At 38.3% G+C, this 20,470-nt stretch overlaps 1 protein-coding gene across 4 annotated transcripts in view; it reads right to left on the bottom strand.

Annotated features, from left to right (window-relative positions):
• Positions 1-20,470, bottom strand: part of LOC135518498 (netrin-G1-like) — a 253,945-nt gene that overhangs the window by 74,492 nt on the left and 158,983 nt on the right. For all 4 annotated transcript variants that reach the window (XM_064943670.1, XM_064943671.1, XM_064943669.1 and 1 more), the window contains exon 3: positions 10,035-10,207. In XM_064943670.1, coding sequence (XP_064799742.1) covers positions 10,035-10,207 — 173 coding nt within the window. The remainder of the gene's footprint in view (positions 1-10,034; positions 10,208-20,470) is intronic.

Below are 20,470 nucleotides of genomic sequence, written 5' to 3'. Positions count from 1 at the left end.
TCAGGTCCTAATGGCCTGGTACTCAGGGCTCTATTGTCCCTCCATCAGGGCATAATGGTCTGGTACTCAGGGCTCTATTGTCCCTCCATCGGGTCCTAATGGCCTGGTACTCAGGGCTATATTGTCCCTCCATCAGGTCCTAATGGTCTGGTACTCAGGGCTCTATTGTCCCTCTATCAGGTCATAATGGTCTGGTACTCAGGGCTCTATTGTCCCTCCATCAGGTCATAATGGTCTGGTACTCAGGGCTCTATTGTCCCTCCATCAGGTCCTAATGGACTAGTACTCAGAGCTATATTGTCCCTCCATCAGGTCCTAATGGCCTTGTACTCAGAGCTATATAGTCCCTCCATCAGGTCCTAATGGCCTGGTACTCAGGGCTCTATTGTCCCTCCATCAGGTCCTAATGGCCTGGTACTCAGAGCTCTATTGTCCCTCTAACCACTCTGACATCAATGCAAATGAAAATGGAAAATCACATCAAACACTTATCATCAAAACAGTATAGTGCTTTTTAAAACTCACCTTGCTGTGATGAACAATTTGAAGAAAGAAATTCAACACCAGGTTCAAATTGAGTGTAAAACATTGTCATTGTGGATGTTGTTTCAAAGTCTAACACACTGAAATGGACAGCGCTATCTAAGGTGATGATTAATACAAAACAACCACATGCATATTAGTGCTTATGCAAACCCATAAACTTATGATTGCGCCTTATACAATATATTGCCTACGACATATTACCCATGTCAGAAAATCATAAAACAAAATTGATTTAACATGCCTTTGGTACATAATTATTCTAGCTAGCCTATACTTCAAAATTAAACCAATTAGAGTAGTTGCCTTTGAGTGTAGACTGTATTATGATGCATACTGGATGGACTGGTTACCTTATGCTACGCTCCAAATGTTATATCCATGAGTCTGGGAGAGAACTTCTAGCCCTAGGCAATGCTGTTGGTTCATTGATTGTGCAGGGCGGCTTACAGTTAGCCTACAATTATAGCGAATTTGTATTTGATTGTGAATAGTCTAGTAATAGGGAATTCTTTATATTTTCACAATTAATTGGGTAACATATTACCTTTAGCTATACAGAATATATCTCCACCGTGCATTTCCATCTCCTTCTCTCTCTCCTTTATTCATTTCTGGAGCGTGTAGAGGGGCTGTCAACAGGTGAAAACATGTTACTATCGATGTTCCCGAAAAGATATCACTTTGTTTACCAAATGAACCACTGGGTAGCTGCAGGAACATGGTCGGAGAGCCCGTGGCATACAGAGTTTGGGCGGAATATCACCTTTCGAGCAGCGAAAGCATGCTACTCAAACAGTGATTGATGCATGGAGTGAAATAAGTTTTATAATAATTTCTCAGCTGCTCATATTCCACTATAAAACCAAAGTATCATTGAAAAACGGACTGGCATTCACTATTATAGTGCATAGGGATGACGTGTACTTTTTCCCCTGGTTCCTGTTCCTGCCCATTTGATAATGGACGATTCTCAATCTGAACAAATGTTACGTGTTCAAAAATACAAGATTAAATTGAGAAGAGTCCGATGGGTTGAAAATATGATCACTGAGAGAACAGTGGTGCAGCCTGAGGCGAGGAGCCGATAGTCAATGACACCATTAGCTATAGTCAATAACACCATTAGCTATAGTCGATAAACCCATTAGCTATAGTCAATAACACCATTAGTTATAGTCGATAACACCATTAGCTATAGTCAATGACACCATTAGCTATAGTCAATAACACCATTAGCTATAGTCAATGACACCATTAGCTATAGTCAATAACACCATTAGCTATAGTCAATGACACCATTAGCTATAGTCAATAACACCATTAGATATAGTCAATAACACCATTAGCTATAGTCAATAACACCATTAGCTATAGTCAATAACACCATTACCTATAGTCAATAACACCATTAGCTATAGTCAATAACACCATTAGCTATAGCTAGCTATAGTCAATAACACCATTAGCTATAGCTAGCTATAGTCAATAACACCATTAGCTATAGCTAGCTATAGTCAATAAAACCATTAGCTATAGTCAATAACACCATTAGCTATTGTCAATAACACCATTAGCTATAGTCAATAACACCATTAGCTATAGTCAATAACACCATTAGCTATAGTCAATAACACCATTAGCTATAGTCAATAACACCATTACCTATAGTCAATAACACCATTACCTATAGTCAATAACACCATTACCTATAGTCAATAACACCATTAGCTATAGTCAATAACACCATTAGCTATAGCTAGCTATAGTCAATAACACCATTAGCTATAGTCAATGACACCATTAGCTATAGTCAATAACACCATTAGCTATAGTCAATGACACCATTAGCTATAGTCAATAACACCATTAGCTATAGTCAATAACACCATTAGCTATAGTCAATAACACCATTAGCTATAGTCAATAACACCATTAGCTATAGTCAATAACACCATTACCTATAGTCAATAACACCATTAGCTATAGTCAATAACACCATTAGCTATAGCTAGCTATAGTCAATAACACCATTAGCTATAGCTAGCTATAGTCAATAACACCATTAGCTATAGCTAGCTATAGTCAATAAAACCATTAGCTATAGTCAATAACACCATTAGCTATTGTCAATAACACCATTAGCTATAGTCAATAACACCATTAGCTATAGTCAATAACACCATTAGCTATAGTCAATAACACCATTAGCTATAGTCAATAACACCATTACCTATAGTCAATAACACCATTACCTATAGTCAATAACACCATTACCTATAGTCAATAACACCATTAGCTATAGCTAGCTATAGTCAATAACACCATTAGCTATAGCTAGCTATAGTCAATAACACCATTAGCTATAGCTAGCTATAGTCAATAAAACCATTAGCTATAGTCAATAACACCATTAGCTATTGTCAATAACACCATTAACTATAGTCAATAACACCATTAGCTATAGTCAATAATACCATTAGCTATAGCTAGCTATAGTCAATAACACCATTAGCTATAGTCAATAACACCATTCGCTATAGTCAATAACACCATTAGCTATAGTCAATAACACCATTAGCTATAGTCAATAACACCATTAGCTATAGTCAATAACACCATTAGCTATAGTCAATAACACCATTAGCTATAGTCAATAACACCCTTAGCTATAGTCAATAACACCATTAGCTATAGTCAATAACACCCTTAGCTATAGTCAATAACACCATTAGCTATAGTCAATAACACCATTAGCTATAGTCAATAACACCATTAGCTATAGTCAATAACACCATTAGCTATAGTCAATAACACCATTAGCTACAGTCAATAAGACCATTAGCTATAGTGAATAACACCATTAGCTATAGCCAATAACACCATGAGATATAGTCAATAACACCATTAGCTATAGTCAATAACACCATTAGCTATAGTCAATAACACCATTAGCTATAGTCAATAACACCATTAGCTATAGTCAATAACACCATTAGCTATAGTCAATAACGCCATTAGCTATAGTCGATAACACCATTAGCTATAGTCAATAACACCATTAGCTATAGTCAATAACACCATTAGCTATAGTCAATAACACCATTAGCTATAGTCAATAACACCATTAGCTATAGTCAATAACACCATTAGCTATAGTCAATAACAACATTAGCTATAGTCAATAACACCATAAGCTATAGTCAATAACACCATTAGCTATAGTCAATAACACCCTTACCTATAGTCAATAACATCATTAGCTATAGTCAATAACACCATTAGCTATAGTCAATAACACCATTAGCTATAGTCAATAACACCATTAGCTATAGTCAATAACACCATTAGCTATAGTCAATAACACCCTTAGCTATAGTCAATAACACCATTAGCTATAGTCAATAACACCATTAGCTATAGTCAATAACACCATTAGCTATAGTCACTAACACCCTTACCTATAGTCAATAACACCATTAGCTATAGTCAATAACACCATTAGCTATAGTCAATAACACCCTTACCTATAGTCAATAACACCATTAGCTATAGTCGATAGCACCATTAGCTATAGTCAATAACACCCTTACCTATAGTCAATAACACCATTAGCTATAGTCGATAGCACCATTAGCTATAGTCAATAACACCATTAGCTATAGTCAATAACACCATTAGCTATAGTCAATAACACCATTAGCTATAGTCGATAACACCATTAGCTATAGTCAATAACACCCTTACCTATAGTCAATAACACCATTAGCTATAGTCAATAACACCATTAGCTATAGTCAATAACACCATTACCTATAGTCAATAACACCATTAGCTATAGTCGATAACACCATTAGCTATAGTCAATAACACCATTAGCTATAGTCAATAACACCATTAGCTATAGTCAATAATACCATTAGCTATAGTCGATAACACCATTAGCTATAGTCAATAACACCATTAGCTATAGTCAATAACACCATTAGCTATAGTCAATAACACCATTAGCTATAGTCAATAACACCATTACCTATAGTCAATAACACCATTAGCTATAGTCGATAACACCATTAGCTATAGTCAATAACACCATTAGCTATAGTCCATAACACCATTAGCTATAGTCAATAACACCATTAGCTATAGTCAATAACACCATTAGCTATAGTCAATAACACCATTAGCTATAGTCAATAACACCATTAGCTATAGTCGCATCATGCAGCCCACATATGTTTTAAATTGTATCTAAAGTTGCCAAATAACGCTAAATCTGGCATATACGAACTGTTTAATGAACAGGCCTACAGTCTATAGCCAGATAACATACAGTATCTAGTCTGATAAATGAACAGACCTACAGTCTATATCATAGAGCCAGATAACATACAGTATCTAGTCTAATAAATGAACAGGCCTACAGTCTATATCATAGAGCCAGATAACATATAGTATCTAGTCTGATAAATGAACAGGCCTACAGTCTATAGCCAGATAACATACAGTATCTAGTCTAATAAATGAACAGGCCTACAGTCTATAGCCAGGTAACATACAGTATCTAGTCTAATAAATGAACAGGCCTACAGTCTATAGCCAGATAACATACAGTATCTAGTCTGATAAATGAACAGGCCTACAGTCTATAGCCAGATAACATACAGTATCTAGTCTAATAAATGAACAGGCCTACAGTCTATAGCCAGATAACATACAGTATCTAGTCTGATAAATGAACAGGCCTACAGTCTATATCATAGAGCCAGATAACATACAGTATCTAGTCTAATAAATGAACAGGCCTACAGTCTATAGCCAGATAACATACAGTATCTAGTCTGATAAATGAACAGGCCTACAGTCTATATCATAGAGCCAGATAACATACAGTATCTAGTCTAATAAATGAACAGGCCTACAGTCTATATCATAGAGCCAGATAACATACAGTATCTAGTCTGATAAATGAACAGGCCTACAGTCTATATCATAGAGCCAGATAACATACAGTATCTAGTCTAATAAATGAACAGGCCTACAGTCTATAACCAGATAACATACAGTATCTAGTCTAATAAATGAACAGGCCTACAGTCTATATCATAGAGCCAGATAACATACAGTATCTAGTCTGATAAATGAACAGGCCTACAGTCTATATCATAGAGCACAGCCAGATAACATACAGTATCTAGTCTAATAAATGAACAGGCCTACAGTCTATAGCCAGATAACATACAGTATCTAGTCTGATAAATGAACAGGCCTACAGTCTATATCATAGAGCCAGATAACATACAGTATCTAGTCTGATAAATGAACAGGCCTACAGTCTATATCATAGAGCCAGATAACATACAGTATCTAGTCTAATAAATGAACAGGCCTACAGTCTATATCATAGAGCACAGCCAGATAACATACAGTATCTAGTCTGATAAATGAACAGGCCTACAGTCTATATCATAGAGCCAGATAACATACAGTATCTAGTCTAATAAATGAACAGGCCTACAGTCTATATCATAGAGCCAGATAACATACAGTATCTAGTCTGATAAATGAACAGGCCTACAGTCTATATCATAGAGCCAGATAACATACAGTATCTATTCTGATAAATGAACAGGCCTACAGTCTATATCATAGAGCCAGATAACATACAGTATCTAGTCTAATAAATGAACAGGCCTACAGTCTATAGCCAGATAACACACAGTATCTAGTCTAATAAATGAACAGGCCTACAGTCTATATCATAGAGCCAGATAACATACAGTATCTAGTCTGATAAATGAACAGGCCTACAGTCTATAGCCAGATAACACACAGTATCTAGTCTAATAAATGAACAGGCCTACAGTCTATATCATAGAGCACAGCCAGATAACATACAGTATCTAGTCTGATAAATGAACAGGCCTACAGTCTATATCATAGAGCCAGATAACATACAGTATCTAGTCTGATAAATGAACAGACCTACAGTCTATATCATAGAGCCAGATAACATACAGTATCTAGTCTGATAAATGAACAGGCCTACAGTCTATATCATAGAGCACAGCCAGATAACATACAGTATCTAGTCTGATAAATGAACAGGCCTACAGTCTATATCATAGAGCCAGATAACATACAGTATCTAGTCTAATAAATGAACAGGCCTACAGTCTATATCATAGAGCCAGATAACATACAGTATCTAGTCTGATAAATGAACAGGCCTACAGTCTATAGCCAGATAACACACAGTATCTAGTCTAATAAATGAACAGGCCTACAGTCTATATCATAGAGCACAGCCAGATAACATACAGTATCTAGTCTGATAAATTAACAAGCCTACAGTCTATATCATAGAGCCAGATAACATACAGTATCTAGTCTAATAAATGAACAGGCCTACAGTCTATATCATAGAGCCAGATAACATACAGTATCTAGTCTGATAAATGAACAGGCCTACAGTCTATAGCCAGATAACATACAGTATCTAGTCTAATAAATGAACAGGCCTACAGTCTATATCATAGAGCCAGATAACATACAGTATCTAGTCTAATAAATGAACAGACCTACAGTCTATATCATAGAGCACAGCCAGATAACATACAGTATCTAGTCTAATAAATGAACAGGCCTACAGTCTATATCATAGAGCCAGATAACATACAGTATCTAGTCTAATAAATGAACAGGCCTACAGTCTATATCATAGAGCCAGATAACATACAGTATCTAGTCTAATAAATGAACAGGCCTACAGTCTATATCATAGAGCCAGATAACATACAGTATCTAATCTGATAAATGAACAGGCCTACAGTCTATATCATAGAGCCAGATAACATACAGTATCTAGTCTAATAAATGAACAGGCCTACAGTCTATATCATAGAGCCAGATAACATACAGTATCTATTCTGATAAATGAACAGGCCTACAGTCTATATCATAGAGCCAGATAACATATAGTATCTAGTCTAATAAATGAACAGGCCTACAGTCTATAGCCAGATAACATACAGTATCTAGTCTAATAAATGAACAGGCCTACAGTCTATATCATAGAGCCAGATAACATACAGTGTCTAGTCTGATAAATGAACAGGCCTACAGTCTATAGCCAGATAACATACAGTATCTAGTCTGATAAATGAACAGACCTACAGTCTATATCATAGAGCACAGCCAGATAACATACAGTATCTAGTCTAATAAATGAACAGGCCTACAGTCTATAGCCAGATAACATACAGTATCTAGTCTAATAAATGAACAGACCTACAGTCTATATCATAGAGCCAGATAACATACAGTATCTAGTCTAATAAATGAACAGGCCTACAGTCTATATCATAGAGCCAGATAACATACAGTATCTAGTCTAATAAATGAACAGACCTACAGTCTATATCATAGAGCCAGATAACATACAGTATCTAGTCTAATAAATGAACAGGCCTACAGTCTATATCATAGAGCCAGATAACATACAGTATCTAGTCTAATAAATGAACAGACCTACAGTCTATATCATAGAGCCAGATAACATACAGTATCTAGTCTAATAAATGAACAGGCCTACAGTCTATATCATAGAGCCAGATAACATACAGTATCTATTCTGATAAACGAACAGGCCTACAGTCTATAGCCAGATAACATACAGTATCTAGTCTAATAAATGAACAGGCCTACAGTCTATATCATAGAGCCAGATAACATACAGTATCTATTCTGATAAACGAACAGGCCTACAGTCTATATCATAGAGCCAGATAACATACAGTATCTAGTCTGATAAATGAACAGACCTACAGTCTATATCATAGAGCACAGCCAGATAACATACAGTATCTAGTCTAATAAATGAACAGGCCTACAGTCTATAGCCAGATAACATACAGTATCTAGTCTAATAAATGAACAGGCCTACAGTCTATATCATAGAGCCAGATAACATACTGTAGACCAACTCATAATCTGTTCTTCTGAAATACATTTTCTTCATTTCATAATGTTTCTTTAGACCTGACTAAAATAAATTGATTTATTTTGATGGTGTATATTACAATGTAATGTTCCAAAGGCGTGCATCAGCAGCTGGTATGCAGCTGGAATGCAGCTTGTATGCAGCTGGTATGCAGCTTGTATGCAGCTGGTATGCAGCTTGTATGCAGCTTGTATGCAGCTTGTATGCAGCTGGTATGCAGCTTGTATGCAGCTTGTATGCTTGGAGGACTGGAGATGCTAAACGTGTTTATGTTAACTGATGGTCAATTACCGTGAGACCGGCAATCTTTTGCATGACAATAACCAGCTGACAAAATGTAATGACCGCCACAACCCCAAGAGGGCGGTACAGAAGTAAGCAGCTGCCACTATCTGGACTAGTCTCCTAAAAGAGTGTACACACACACACACATCTCACACACGCGCACGCACGCACGCACGCACACACACACACACACATACACACACACACACACACACACACACACACACACACACACACACACACACACACACACACACACACACACACACACACACACACACACACACACACATCTCACACACGCACGCATGCACACACACACACACGCACACACTCACACACACACACACACTCACACACACACACACACACACACACACACACACACACACACACACACACACACACACACACACACACACACACACACACACACACACACACATATACACACACACACACACACACACACACACACACACACTAATAACCAACTGGATTGCAGCACGTCTTTAAAGGCTACCGAACCCTCTGGCCCTCAGATCATATGTGACCTGTTAAGAACAGTGGATAGACATTTGCTGTTGTCAAAAAGCAGTGTACAAATACAAATGCATGAAAGACTGACTTAACATACACTGTTACTGACTGGAAACCTGACTGCACAATTTCCTAATATTGGGGCCACGGATTGGACATAACAGGGTGAAGAGATGAGATGGAGACTGGGGTTAGAGGAGAACCAGCTAGTTAGGAGACTAGGGTTAGAGGAGGACTAGCTGGTTAGGAGACTAGGGTTAGAGGAGAACCAGCTGGTTAGGAGACTAGGGTTAGAGGAGAACCAGCTAGCTAGGAGACTAGGGTTAGAGGAGGACCAGCTGGTTAGGAGACTAGGGTTAGAGAACCAGCTAGTTAGGAGACTAGGGTTAGAGGAGGATCAGCAGGTTAGAGAGAGAGAGAGAGAGAGAGAGAGAGAGAGAGAGAGATATCGATCCCGCTGCATTGTGTGTCAAACTGTTGCAGTTCACCATGAGGTGTGGGGAAGATATTGTGCATGGGTGTGTGCGTCTGTAGGTACTGTATTTGTTCACAATAAATCACATCTATCTGCATCTGTGCTTGTGTGAATATATCTGTTCATGTTTGTGTATTGCTGTGTGTGTATGTGTGTGTATACACACGTGTGTGTGTGTTGGTTACTCACAGGTATTTGCCGTGCCCTTGGGGATTGGAAGATAGGATCCTGCGCTCCACGTCCGTCCCTGGTAGTTCCTCTTACAGCGGCCACAGTCCGGTCCCGTGGTGTTGTGCTCACACTCACAATTTAGCCTCTCTTTGTCAAACACGCAACTGTTGGCGTGAAGGTTACACTTGCACCTGTCAAAGGAAGGGGGGAAAAAGAACAGAGAAGAGAAGAGAAGAGAAGAGAAGAGAAGAGACGAGAAGAGAAGAAGAGAAGAGAAGAGAAGAGAAGAGAAGAAGAGAAGAGAAGAAGAGAAGAGAAGAGGGAGAAAAAAAAAATTCACCGCTGGTGGAATTTTGACATTTTTTCAATCTCAGATCTTACGTGGGGGAGTGAAAGAAAGGACGAGGGAGAAAGGGAAGACAAAAATAGTCAAATGAAGTATTTTTGCGGTTGAATGGCAGAGTGGCCTTGAGAAGAACCCAGTCAACACAGAAACAGAGACAGGTATTCTCAACATCTGGAGAACAACTTTCCAACAGGAATTCCACAAAACTGTCTGCATCATTATTGTCCAAATCAAATCAAATCAAATCAAGTCCCTCTGCTTTCTTCTGCCATACAAGATAACGTATTTATAATTGTCACACTAGAGGAAGGGTCATTGTAGTAAGGTCGCATTTATCTAAACGAGAAAACGAGAGAGAGAGAACCAGAATGAATTAAACAAGCAGAGTGGAACAGTCGTCCCAGGGGGAGGGAACGAGAGTTGCTGCCTCACGAAAGGCAGTAGGTGTCTCTCCATCTCTTTCTCGGAGTTTTGTAGATAATGTCAGCTGTTTAGAAAGTGTGAAGGAGTAGGACAGCTGGTACATGTTTGCTAAAAGATTTAAATAAAACACAGCCTTTAAAAGAGGATTGTGTTCTGAAAGTCAGTCATTCCAATAAACATGTTGAACTTTCCTTTCATAGTACAATTGTTATATAACAGTACTACAACCTACAGTATTAATAGTCAATCTTCAGTGACCACTGGGAACATAAAAACCTGTAACAAAAACATTTATGCATTTCTAATCCTGACAATGGCACCAGACACCAAGAATGTCTAGCTCTCAAAAATTCCTTCCGGTCTAAATATAAAATCAATGTGCATTGATTTCGTTACAGAGAGTCAAGAGGGTTGCAATTGTGTTGCATACACACTGATCTCTATCTACCCTAGGAGACAGAAAAATGGGACGGGGAGAACTGGCGGTTTGAGGTAACACCCCTGCTGGGACTGTCAATGTAGCTTCTCTAGGCCTCTTTGTCCCTATTGATTTATTTATTTATTTGTATTTATGTTAGGATCAATTTGTTCTCAAGGTTCATAAACTGAACTTCAATTAAAATACTCGGTCTGTAACCCAGAGTTTGTAAGGTTCTGGTTGAAATGAAACAGACAGAGGTCAGTCTATGATTGTCAGAATGTTTATTTACGAGAGCTCTGGCAATCATACCATGCACATAGGTTTATATACCTCACATTTCATAGTGGTTAGAGTGTTGGACTAGTAACCGGAAGGTTGCAAGTTTAAATCCCCGAGGTACAAATCTGTCGTTTTGCCCCTGAACAGGCAGTTAACCCACTGTTCCTAGGCTGTCATTGAAAATAAGAATTTGTTCTTAACTGGCTTGCCGAGTTAAATAAAGGTTAAAAAAATAAATATATGTTTTAGTCATTTTACATAAAATCCATAACAATTTATTTTCCCCTTTTATTTTAACTAGGCAAGTCAGTTAAGAACAAAATCTTATTTTACAATGACGACCTACCAAAATGCAAAAAGGCCTCCTGCGAGGACTGGGATTCAAAATACAAATAAATATAAATAAAATAAAATATAAATATATAAAATAAATACAAATATAGGACAAAACACCCATCACGACAAGAAACAACAACTCTACATAAAGAGAGACCTAAAACAACAACAGAGCATGACAGCAACACATGACAACACAGCATGGCAGCAACACATGACAACAACATGGTAGCAACACAACATGGCAGCAGCACAACATGGTAGCAGCAACAAAACATGGTACAAACATCACTGCGCACAGACATCAGCACCAAAGGCAAGAAGGTAGAGACAACAATACATCCCGCAAAGCAGCCACAACTGTCAGTAAGAGTGTCCATGATTGAGTCTTTGAATGAAGAGATTGAGATAAAACTGTCCAGTTTGAGTGTTTGTTGCAGCTCATTCCAGTCTCTAGCTGCAGCAAGCTGAAAAGAAGAGCGATCCTTGGGATGTGTGTGCTTTGGTGACCTTTAACAGAATGTGACTGTTGTAAGGTGGAGGATGAGTGCTGCAGTAGATATCTCAGATAGGGGAGAGTGAGGCCTAAGAGGATTCTATAAATAAGCATCAACCAGTGGGTCTTGTGACGGGTATACAGAGATGTCCAGTTTACAGAGGAGTATAGAGTGCAGTGATGTGTCCTATAACAGGGTGACTACACCGCTCGCATCGCGAGCATTGCAAAATACATTTTGAAGTCTATATCATTCAATTATTGCACCCACACTGCTCGCGTGTGCCAACGAGTGTCTCCTTTGCCAAGGGCTAAAATAGAAGTCAGTTCTATTTGTGATGCAGATTGCGCAGTAAGTCCTGCCTCTCCCATCTCCTCATTGGTTTATAGAAGCAGGTACCCACGTGCCATCTCCTCATTGGTAAAAACCCACGTTGGTGACTGAAAGACGAACGAGGTCGATGGCGGTAATGCACCTGATTTATGAAAGTTGCCAATTGCAATATATAGTCCAGAGAAAAAAAAGCCTGGAAGGAGGAGAGATGACTAGAAACGATTCAGTTGACCGTTTTATGTGTGGATTAACTGGCAGAGTAGAGGACCTTGTGCATTTCAGGTAAAATAACAACTCAATGTTTATATCCCAGGACAAATTTGCTAGCAAGTGAAAGCTAGCCAGTTAAATTGCCATAAAAGTTTAATGCTTTTCGACCTGTCCCCAAATTAATGTAATTTGTTCAGAGTTTGTTTTGATATTTTAAAACTTGTTGAGGATAAGGGGCAGTAGTTTCACTTTGGATGAATTGCGTGCCCATAGTGAACTGCATCCTACTCTGTCCTAGATTGCTAATATATGCATATTATTATTAATATTGTATAGAAAACACTCTGAAGTTTCTAAAACTGTTTGAATTATGTCTGTGAGTGTAACAGAACTCAATCTTCCAAACAAGAAGTGAAATTCTGAATGTGGGTCAACTTTGACGTCATTGCCCCTTTCTTTCCCAACAAGATATGGATCTGGTAGTACTTCCTACGCCTTCCACTAGATGTCCTCATTCAGTACAACGTGGAATGAAGCTTTTGGTGTGAACTTTGACCGAATGGGAGCGGAAATAGTCACGGTCTTGGCAGAATGCAATTTTCCTGTGGCACATTTCTCTGTGGGTGCTACCGCCGTTCCATTTGGCTGCAGATGATCCGGTTGGAACGTTATTGGATATATATGAAAAATAACATCCTGAAGATTGATTCTCTACTTAGTTTGACCAGTTTATTCGACCTGGAATATATCTTTTTGAAGTTTTCGTGCGAGTTGTCCTGGACCAGCGTCAGCTTTTGGGCACGTGAGTTGAAAGTGCTAGCAAATGCAGCTAATTGGACACTAGTAATAGACATTGTGGAAAAAAACTACGATTTATTGTGGAACTAGGACTCCTTGCACTGCATTCTGATGAAAGATCATCAAAGGTAAGGGAATATTTATGTAATTTCGTATTTCTGTTGACTCCAACATGGCGGAGAAATACTTTTACGTCTGAGCTCTGTCTCAGATTATTGCAATGTTAGAATTTTTCGTAACGGTTAAAAAAATCTGACACAGCGGTTGCATTAAGAACCAGTGTATCTTTAACCTCTTACATCTATGGGGGCGCTATTTCATTTTTGGATGAAAAACGTTCCCGTTTTAAACAAGATATTTTGTCGCAAAAAGATGCTCGACTATGCATATAATTGATACCATTCGAAAGAAAACACTCTGACGTGTCCAGAAATACCAAGATATTCTCTGTGCGTGCCCTAGAACGTGAGCTTCAGGCAAAACCAAGATGAGATGGCATCCAGGAAATGACAAGGATTTTTGAGGCTCTGTTTTCCATTGTCTCCTTATATGGCTGTGAATGCGAGAGGAGTGAGTCAACCCTTTCTGTCATTTCCCCAAGGTGTCTGCAGCATTGTGACGTATTTGTGGGCAGATCATTGGAAGATTGACCATAAGAGACCACATTTACCAGGTGTCCGCCCGGTGTCCTGCGCCAAAATTGGTGCGCAAAAGTCACCTGCCAGTATTTTTCCATGCGATACAGAGAGGAAAGCAAGCTTCCACGAACTGCATATCAATGAAGAGATATGTGAAAAAACACCTTGAGGATTGATTCCAAACAACGTTTGCCATGTTTCGGTCGATATTATGTAGTTAATCCGGAAAAAGTTTTACGTTGTAGGTGACTGAATTTTCGGTTCGTTTCGGTAGCCAGACGCAATGTAGAAAACGGAACGATTTCTCCGACACACAGACGCTTTCAGGAAAAACTGCGCATTTGGTATGTAACTGAGAGTCTCCTCATTGAAAACATCAGAAGCTCTTCAAAGGTAAATTATTTTATTTATTTGGTTATCTGGTTTTTGTGAAAATGTTGTGTGCTAAATGCTATGCAAAATGCTATGCTAGCTTTGCATACTCTTACACAAATTAGTCAATTTCTATGGTTCAAAAGCATATTTTGAAAATCTGAGATGACAGTGTTGTTAAGAAAAGGCTAAGCTTGAGAGCAGACGCATTATTTTCATTTTATTTGCGATTTTCAGAAATCGTTAACGTTGCGTTATGCTAATGAGCCTGAGGCTTTAGTCACAAACCCGGATCCGGGATGGGGAGTTTCAAGAAGTTAATTATATGTAGAACATATATCTTTAGTCAAAGTTTATGATGAGTATTTCTGTTATCTGGCGTAGCTTTCTATAATTCCTCCGGATATCTTGGAGGCATTTCTGAACATGGCGTCAATGTAAACTGAGATTTGTGGATATAAATATGCATATTATCGAACAAAACATAAATGTATTGTGTAACATGTCATATGACTGTCATCTGATGAAGATTTTCAAAAGGTTAGTGATTCATTTTATCTCTAATCCTGCTTTTGTGACTCTATCTTTGGCTGAAAAAAATGGCTGCGTTTTTCCTTTGATTTGGTGGTGGTCTAACATAAATATATGTTGTGTTTTTGCTGTAAAACATTTTAAAAATCGGACATGATGGGTAGATGAACAAGATGTTTATCTTTCATTTGCTGTACTGGACTTGTTAATGTGTGAAAGTTAAATATTTCTAAAGAATATTTTTGAATTCCCTGCGCCACCTTTTCAGCTTTATGGGGGGGTGGAGTTCCCCTCGGGGATCGCCTTGCCATAACAGGTGCATGTCGTGATAGCATTTGGTGTGGGGGGACAAAATATATTTATGCACGATGGCGCACGTTGGTGCACGATGGCGCACGATGGCGCACGATGGAGCACGATGGCGCACGATGGCGCACGATGGCGCACGATGGAGCACGATGGCGCACGATGGCGCACGATGGCGCACGATGGCGCATGATGGAGCACGATGGCGCACGATGGCGCACGATGGCGCACGATGGCGCACGATGGCGCATGCGCGCAGCCGCTTTGGGTTCCGTGTTAGGAGCATTGGTGGCAAATCTGATGGTGGAATGGTAAGGAACACCTCGCCGCTCGAGAGCACCCTTACATGCTGATCTATAAATTACGTCTCCTTAGTCTAGCATGGGTAGGATGGTCATCTGAATCAGGGTGAGTTTGGCAGCTGTGGTGAAAGAGGAGTGATTACAATAGAGGAAACCAAGTCTAGATGTAACTTTAGCCTGCAGCTTTGATATGTGCTGAGAGAAGGACAGTGCACCGTCCAGCCATACTCCCAAGTATGAGGTGACTACCTTAAGCTCTAAACCCCCAGAGGTAGTAATAACACCTGTGGAGTGTGATTACTACCTTGGAGATGAGAGGAGAGTCATAGTCACTCAGCATTAATACTGTAGATAGTGGTATACTGTATACTGTAGGTTAGTGATATACTGTAGGTTAGTGGTATACTGTAGGTTAGTGGTATACTGTAGGTTAGTGGTATACTGTATACTGTAGATAGTGGTATACTGTATACTGTAGGTTAGTGGTATACTGTAGGTTAGTGGTATACTGTAGGTTAGCGGTATACTGTATACTGTAGGTTAGTGGTATACTGTATACTGTAGGTTAGTGGCATACTGTAGGTTAGTGGTATACTGTATACTGTAGGTTAGTGGTATACTGTATACTGTAGATAGTGGTATACTGTATACTGTAGGTTAGTGGTATACTGTAGGTTAGTGGTATACTGTAGGTTAGTGGTATACTGTATACTGTAGGTTAGTGGTATACTGTATACTGTAGGTTAGTGGTATACTGTAGGTTAGTGGTATACTGTATACTGTAGGTTAGAGGTATACTGTAGGTTAGTGGTATACTGTATACTGTAGGTTAGTGGTATACTGTATACTGTAGGTTAGTGGTATACTGTATACTGTAGGTTAGAGGTATACTGTAGGTTAGTGGTATACTGTATACTGTAGGTTAGTGGTATACTGTATACTGTAGGTTAGTGGTATACTGTATACTGTAGGTTAGTGGTATACTGTATACTGTAGGTTAGTGGTATACTGCATACTGTGGGTTAGTGGTATACTGTATACTGTGGGTTAGTGGTATACTGTATACTGTAGGTTAGTGGTATACTGTAGGTTAGTGGTATACTGTATACTGTAGGTTAGTGGTATATTGTATATTGTAGGTTAGTGGTATACTGCATACTGTGGGTTAGTGGTATACTGTATACTGTAGGTTAGTGGTATACTGTAGGTTAGTGGTATACTGTATACTGTAGGTTAGTGGTATACTGTATACTGTAGGTTAGAGGTATACTGTAGGTTAGTGGTATACTGTATACTGTAGGTTAGTGGTATACTGTATACTGTAGGTTAGTGGTATACTGTATAATGTAGGTTAGTGGTATACTGTATACTGTAGGTTAGTGGTATACTGTATACTGTAGGTTAGTGGTATACTGTATACTGTAGGTTAGTGGTATTATGTATACTGTAGGTTAGTGGTATACTGTATACTGTAGATAGCGGTATACTGTATACTGTAGGTTAGTGGTATACTGTATACTGTCGGTTAGTGGTATACTGTATAATGTAGGTTAGTGGTATACTGTATACTGTAGGTTAGTGGTATACTGTATACTGTCGGTTAGTGGTATACTGTATACTGTAGGTTAGTGGTATACTGTATACTGTAGGTTAGTGGTATACTGTATACTGTAGGTTAGTGGTATACTGTATAATGTAGGTTAGTGGTATACTGTATACTGTAGGTTAGTGGTATACTGTAGGTTAGTGGTATACTGTATAATGTAGGTTAGTGGTATACTGTAGGTTAGTGGTATACTGTATACTGTAGGTTAGTGGTATACTGTAGGTTAGTGGTATACTGTATAATGTAGGTTAGTGGTATACTGTAGGTTAGTGGTATTATGTATACTGTAGGTTAGTGGTATACTGTATACTGTAGGTTAGTGGTATACTGTATACTGTAGGTTAGTGGTATTATGTATACTGTAGGTTAGTGGTATACTGTATACTGTAGGTTAGTGGTATACTGTATACTGTCGGTTAGTGGTATACTGTATACTGTAGGTTAGTGGTATACTGTATACTGTAGGTTAGTGGTATACTGTAGGTTAGTGGTATACTGTATAATGTAGGTTAGTGGTATACTGTATACTGTAGGTTAGTGGTATACTGTATACTGTAGGTTAGTGGTATACTGTATACTGTAGGTTAGTGGTATACTGTAGGTTAGTGGTATACTGTAGATAGTGGTATACTGTATACTGTAGGTTAGAGGTATACTGTAGGTTAGTGGTATACTGTATACTGTGGGTTAGTGGTATACTGTAGGTTAGTGGTATACTGTATACTGTGGGTTAGTGGTATACTGTAGGTTAGTGGTATACTGTATACTGTAGGTTAGTGGTATACTGTATACTGTAGGTTAGTGGTATACTGTATACTGTAGGTTAGAGGTATACTGTAGGTTAGTGGTATACTGTATACTGTAGGTTAGTGGTATACTGTATAATGTAGGTTAGTGGTATACTGTATACTGTAGGTTAGTGGTATACTGTATACTGTAGGTTAGTGGTATACTGTATACTGTAGGTTAGTGGTATTATGTATACTGTAGGTTAGTGGTATACTGTATACTGTAGATAGCGGTATACTGTATACTGTAGGTTAGTGGTATACTGTATACTGTCGGTTAGTGGTATACTGTATAATGTAGGTTAGTGGTATACTGTATACTGTCGGTTAGTGGTATACTGTATACTGTAGGTTAGTGGTATACTGTATACTGTAGGTTAGTGGTATACTGTATACTGTCGGTTAGTGGTATACTGTATACTGTAGGTTAGTGGTATACTGTAGGTTAGTGGTATACTGTATACTGTAGGTTAGTGGTATACTGTATACTGTAGGTTAGTGGTATACTGTAGGTTAGTGGTATACTGTATACTGTAGATAGTGGTATACTGTATACTGTAGGTTAGTGGTATACTGTATACTGTAGGTTAGTGGCATACTGTAGGTTAGTGGTATACTGTATACTGTAGATAGCGGTATACTGTATACTGTAGGTTAGTGGTATACTGTATACTGTCGGTTAGTGGTATACTGTATAATGTAGGTTAGTGGTATACTGTATACTGTAGATAGCGGTATACTGTATACTGTCGGTTAGTGGTATACTGTATAATGTAGGTTAGTGGTATACTGTATACTGTCGGTTAGTGGTATACTGTATACTGTAGGTTAGTGGTATACTGTAGGTTAGTGGTATACTGTATACTGTAGGTTAGTGGTATACTGTATACTGTAGGTTAGTGGTATACTGTAGGTTAGTGGTATACTGTATACTGTAGATAGTGGTATACTGTATACTGTAGGTTAGTGGTATACTGTATACTGTAGGTTAGTGGTATACTGTATACTGTAGGTTAGAGGTATACTGTAGGTTAGTGGTATACTGTATACTGTAGGTTAGTGGTATACTGTATAATGTAGGTTAGTGGTATACTGTATACTGTAGGTTAGTGGTATACTGTATACTGTAGGTTAGTGGTATACTGTATACTGTAGGTTAGTGGTATTATGTATACTGTAGGTTAGTGGTATACTGTATACTGTAGATAGCGGTATACTGTATACTGTAGGTTAGTGGTATACTGTATACTGTCGGTTAGTGGTATACTGTATAATGTAGGTTAGTGGTATACTGTATACTGTCGGTTAGTGGTATACTGTATACTGTAGGTTAGTGGTATACTGTATACTGTAGGTTAGTGGTATACTGTATACTGTCGGTTAGTGGTATACTGTATACTGTAGGTTAGTGGTATACTGTAGGTTAGTGGTATACTGTATACTGTAGGTTAGTGGTATACTGTATACTGTAGGTTAGTGGTATACTGTAGGTTAGTGGTATACTGTATACTGTAGATAGTGGTATACTGTATACTGTAGGTTAGTGGTATACTGTATACTGTAGGTTAGTGGCATACTGTAGGTTAGTGGTATACTGTATACTGTAGATAGCGGTATACTGTATACTGTAGGTTAGTGGTATACTGTATACTGTCGGTTAGTGGTATACTGTATAATGTAGGTTAGTGGTATACTGTATACTGTAGATAGCGGTATACTGTATACTGTCGGTTAGTGGTATACTGTATAATGTAGGTTAGTGGTATACTGTATACTGTCGGTTAGTGGTATACTGTATACTGTAGGTTAGTGGTATACTGTAGGTTAGTGGTATACTGTATACTGTAGGTTAGTGGTATACTGTATACTGTAGGTTAGTGGTATACTGTAGGTTAGTGGTATACTGTATACTGTAGATAGTGGTATACTGTATACTGTAGGTTAGTGGTATACTGTATACTGTAGGTTAGTGGCATACTGTAGGTTAGTGGTATACTGTATACTGTGGGTTAGTGGTATACTGTATACTGTGGGTTAGTAGTATACTGTATACTGTAGGTTAGTGGTATACTGCATACTGTAGGTTAGTGGTATACTGTATACTGTGGGTTAGTAGTATACTGTATACTGTGGGTTAGTGGTATACTGTCGGTTAGTGGTATACTGTAGTTAGTGTATCAAACCCTTCAAAAATCTCCATTCATTTTAATCCACATCCTGTTGCTGCAGGATTATTTTCAAATTAAAGATCCTACAACTGTGTGGACT

This window comes from Oncorhynchus masou, chromosome 28 (genome assembly GCF_036934945.1).
Source record: "Oncorhynchus masou masou isolate Uvic2021 chromosome 28, UVic_Omas_1.1, whole genome shotgun sequence".
Lineage (NCBI taxonomy): Eukaryota > Metazoa > Chordata > Actinopteri > Salmoniformes > Salmonidae > Oncorhynchus > Oncorhynchus masou.
Note: the sequence above shows the minus strand (reverse complement) of the source record. Positions and strands in the feature narration are given on the sequence as shown.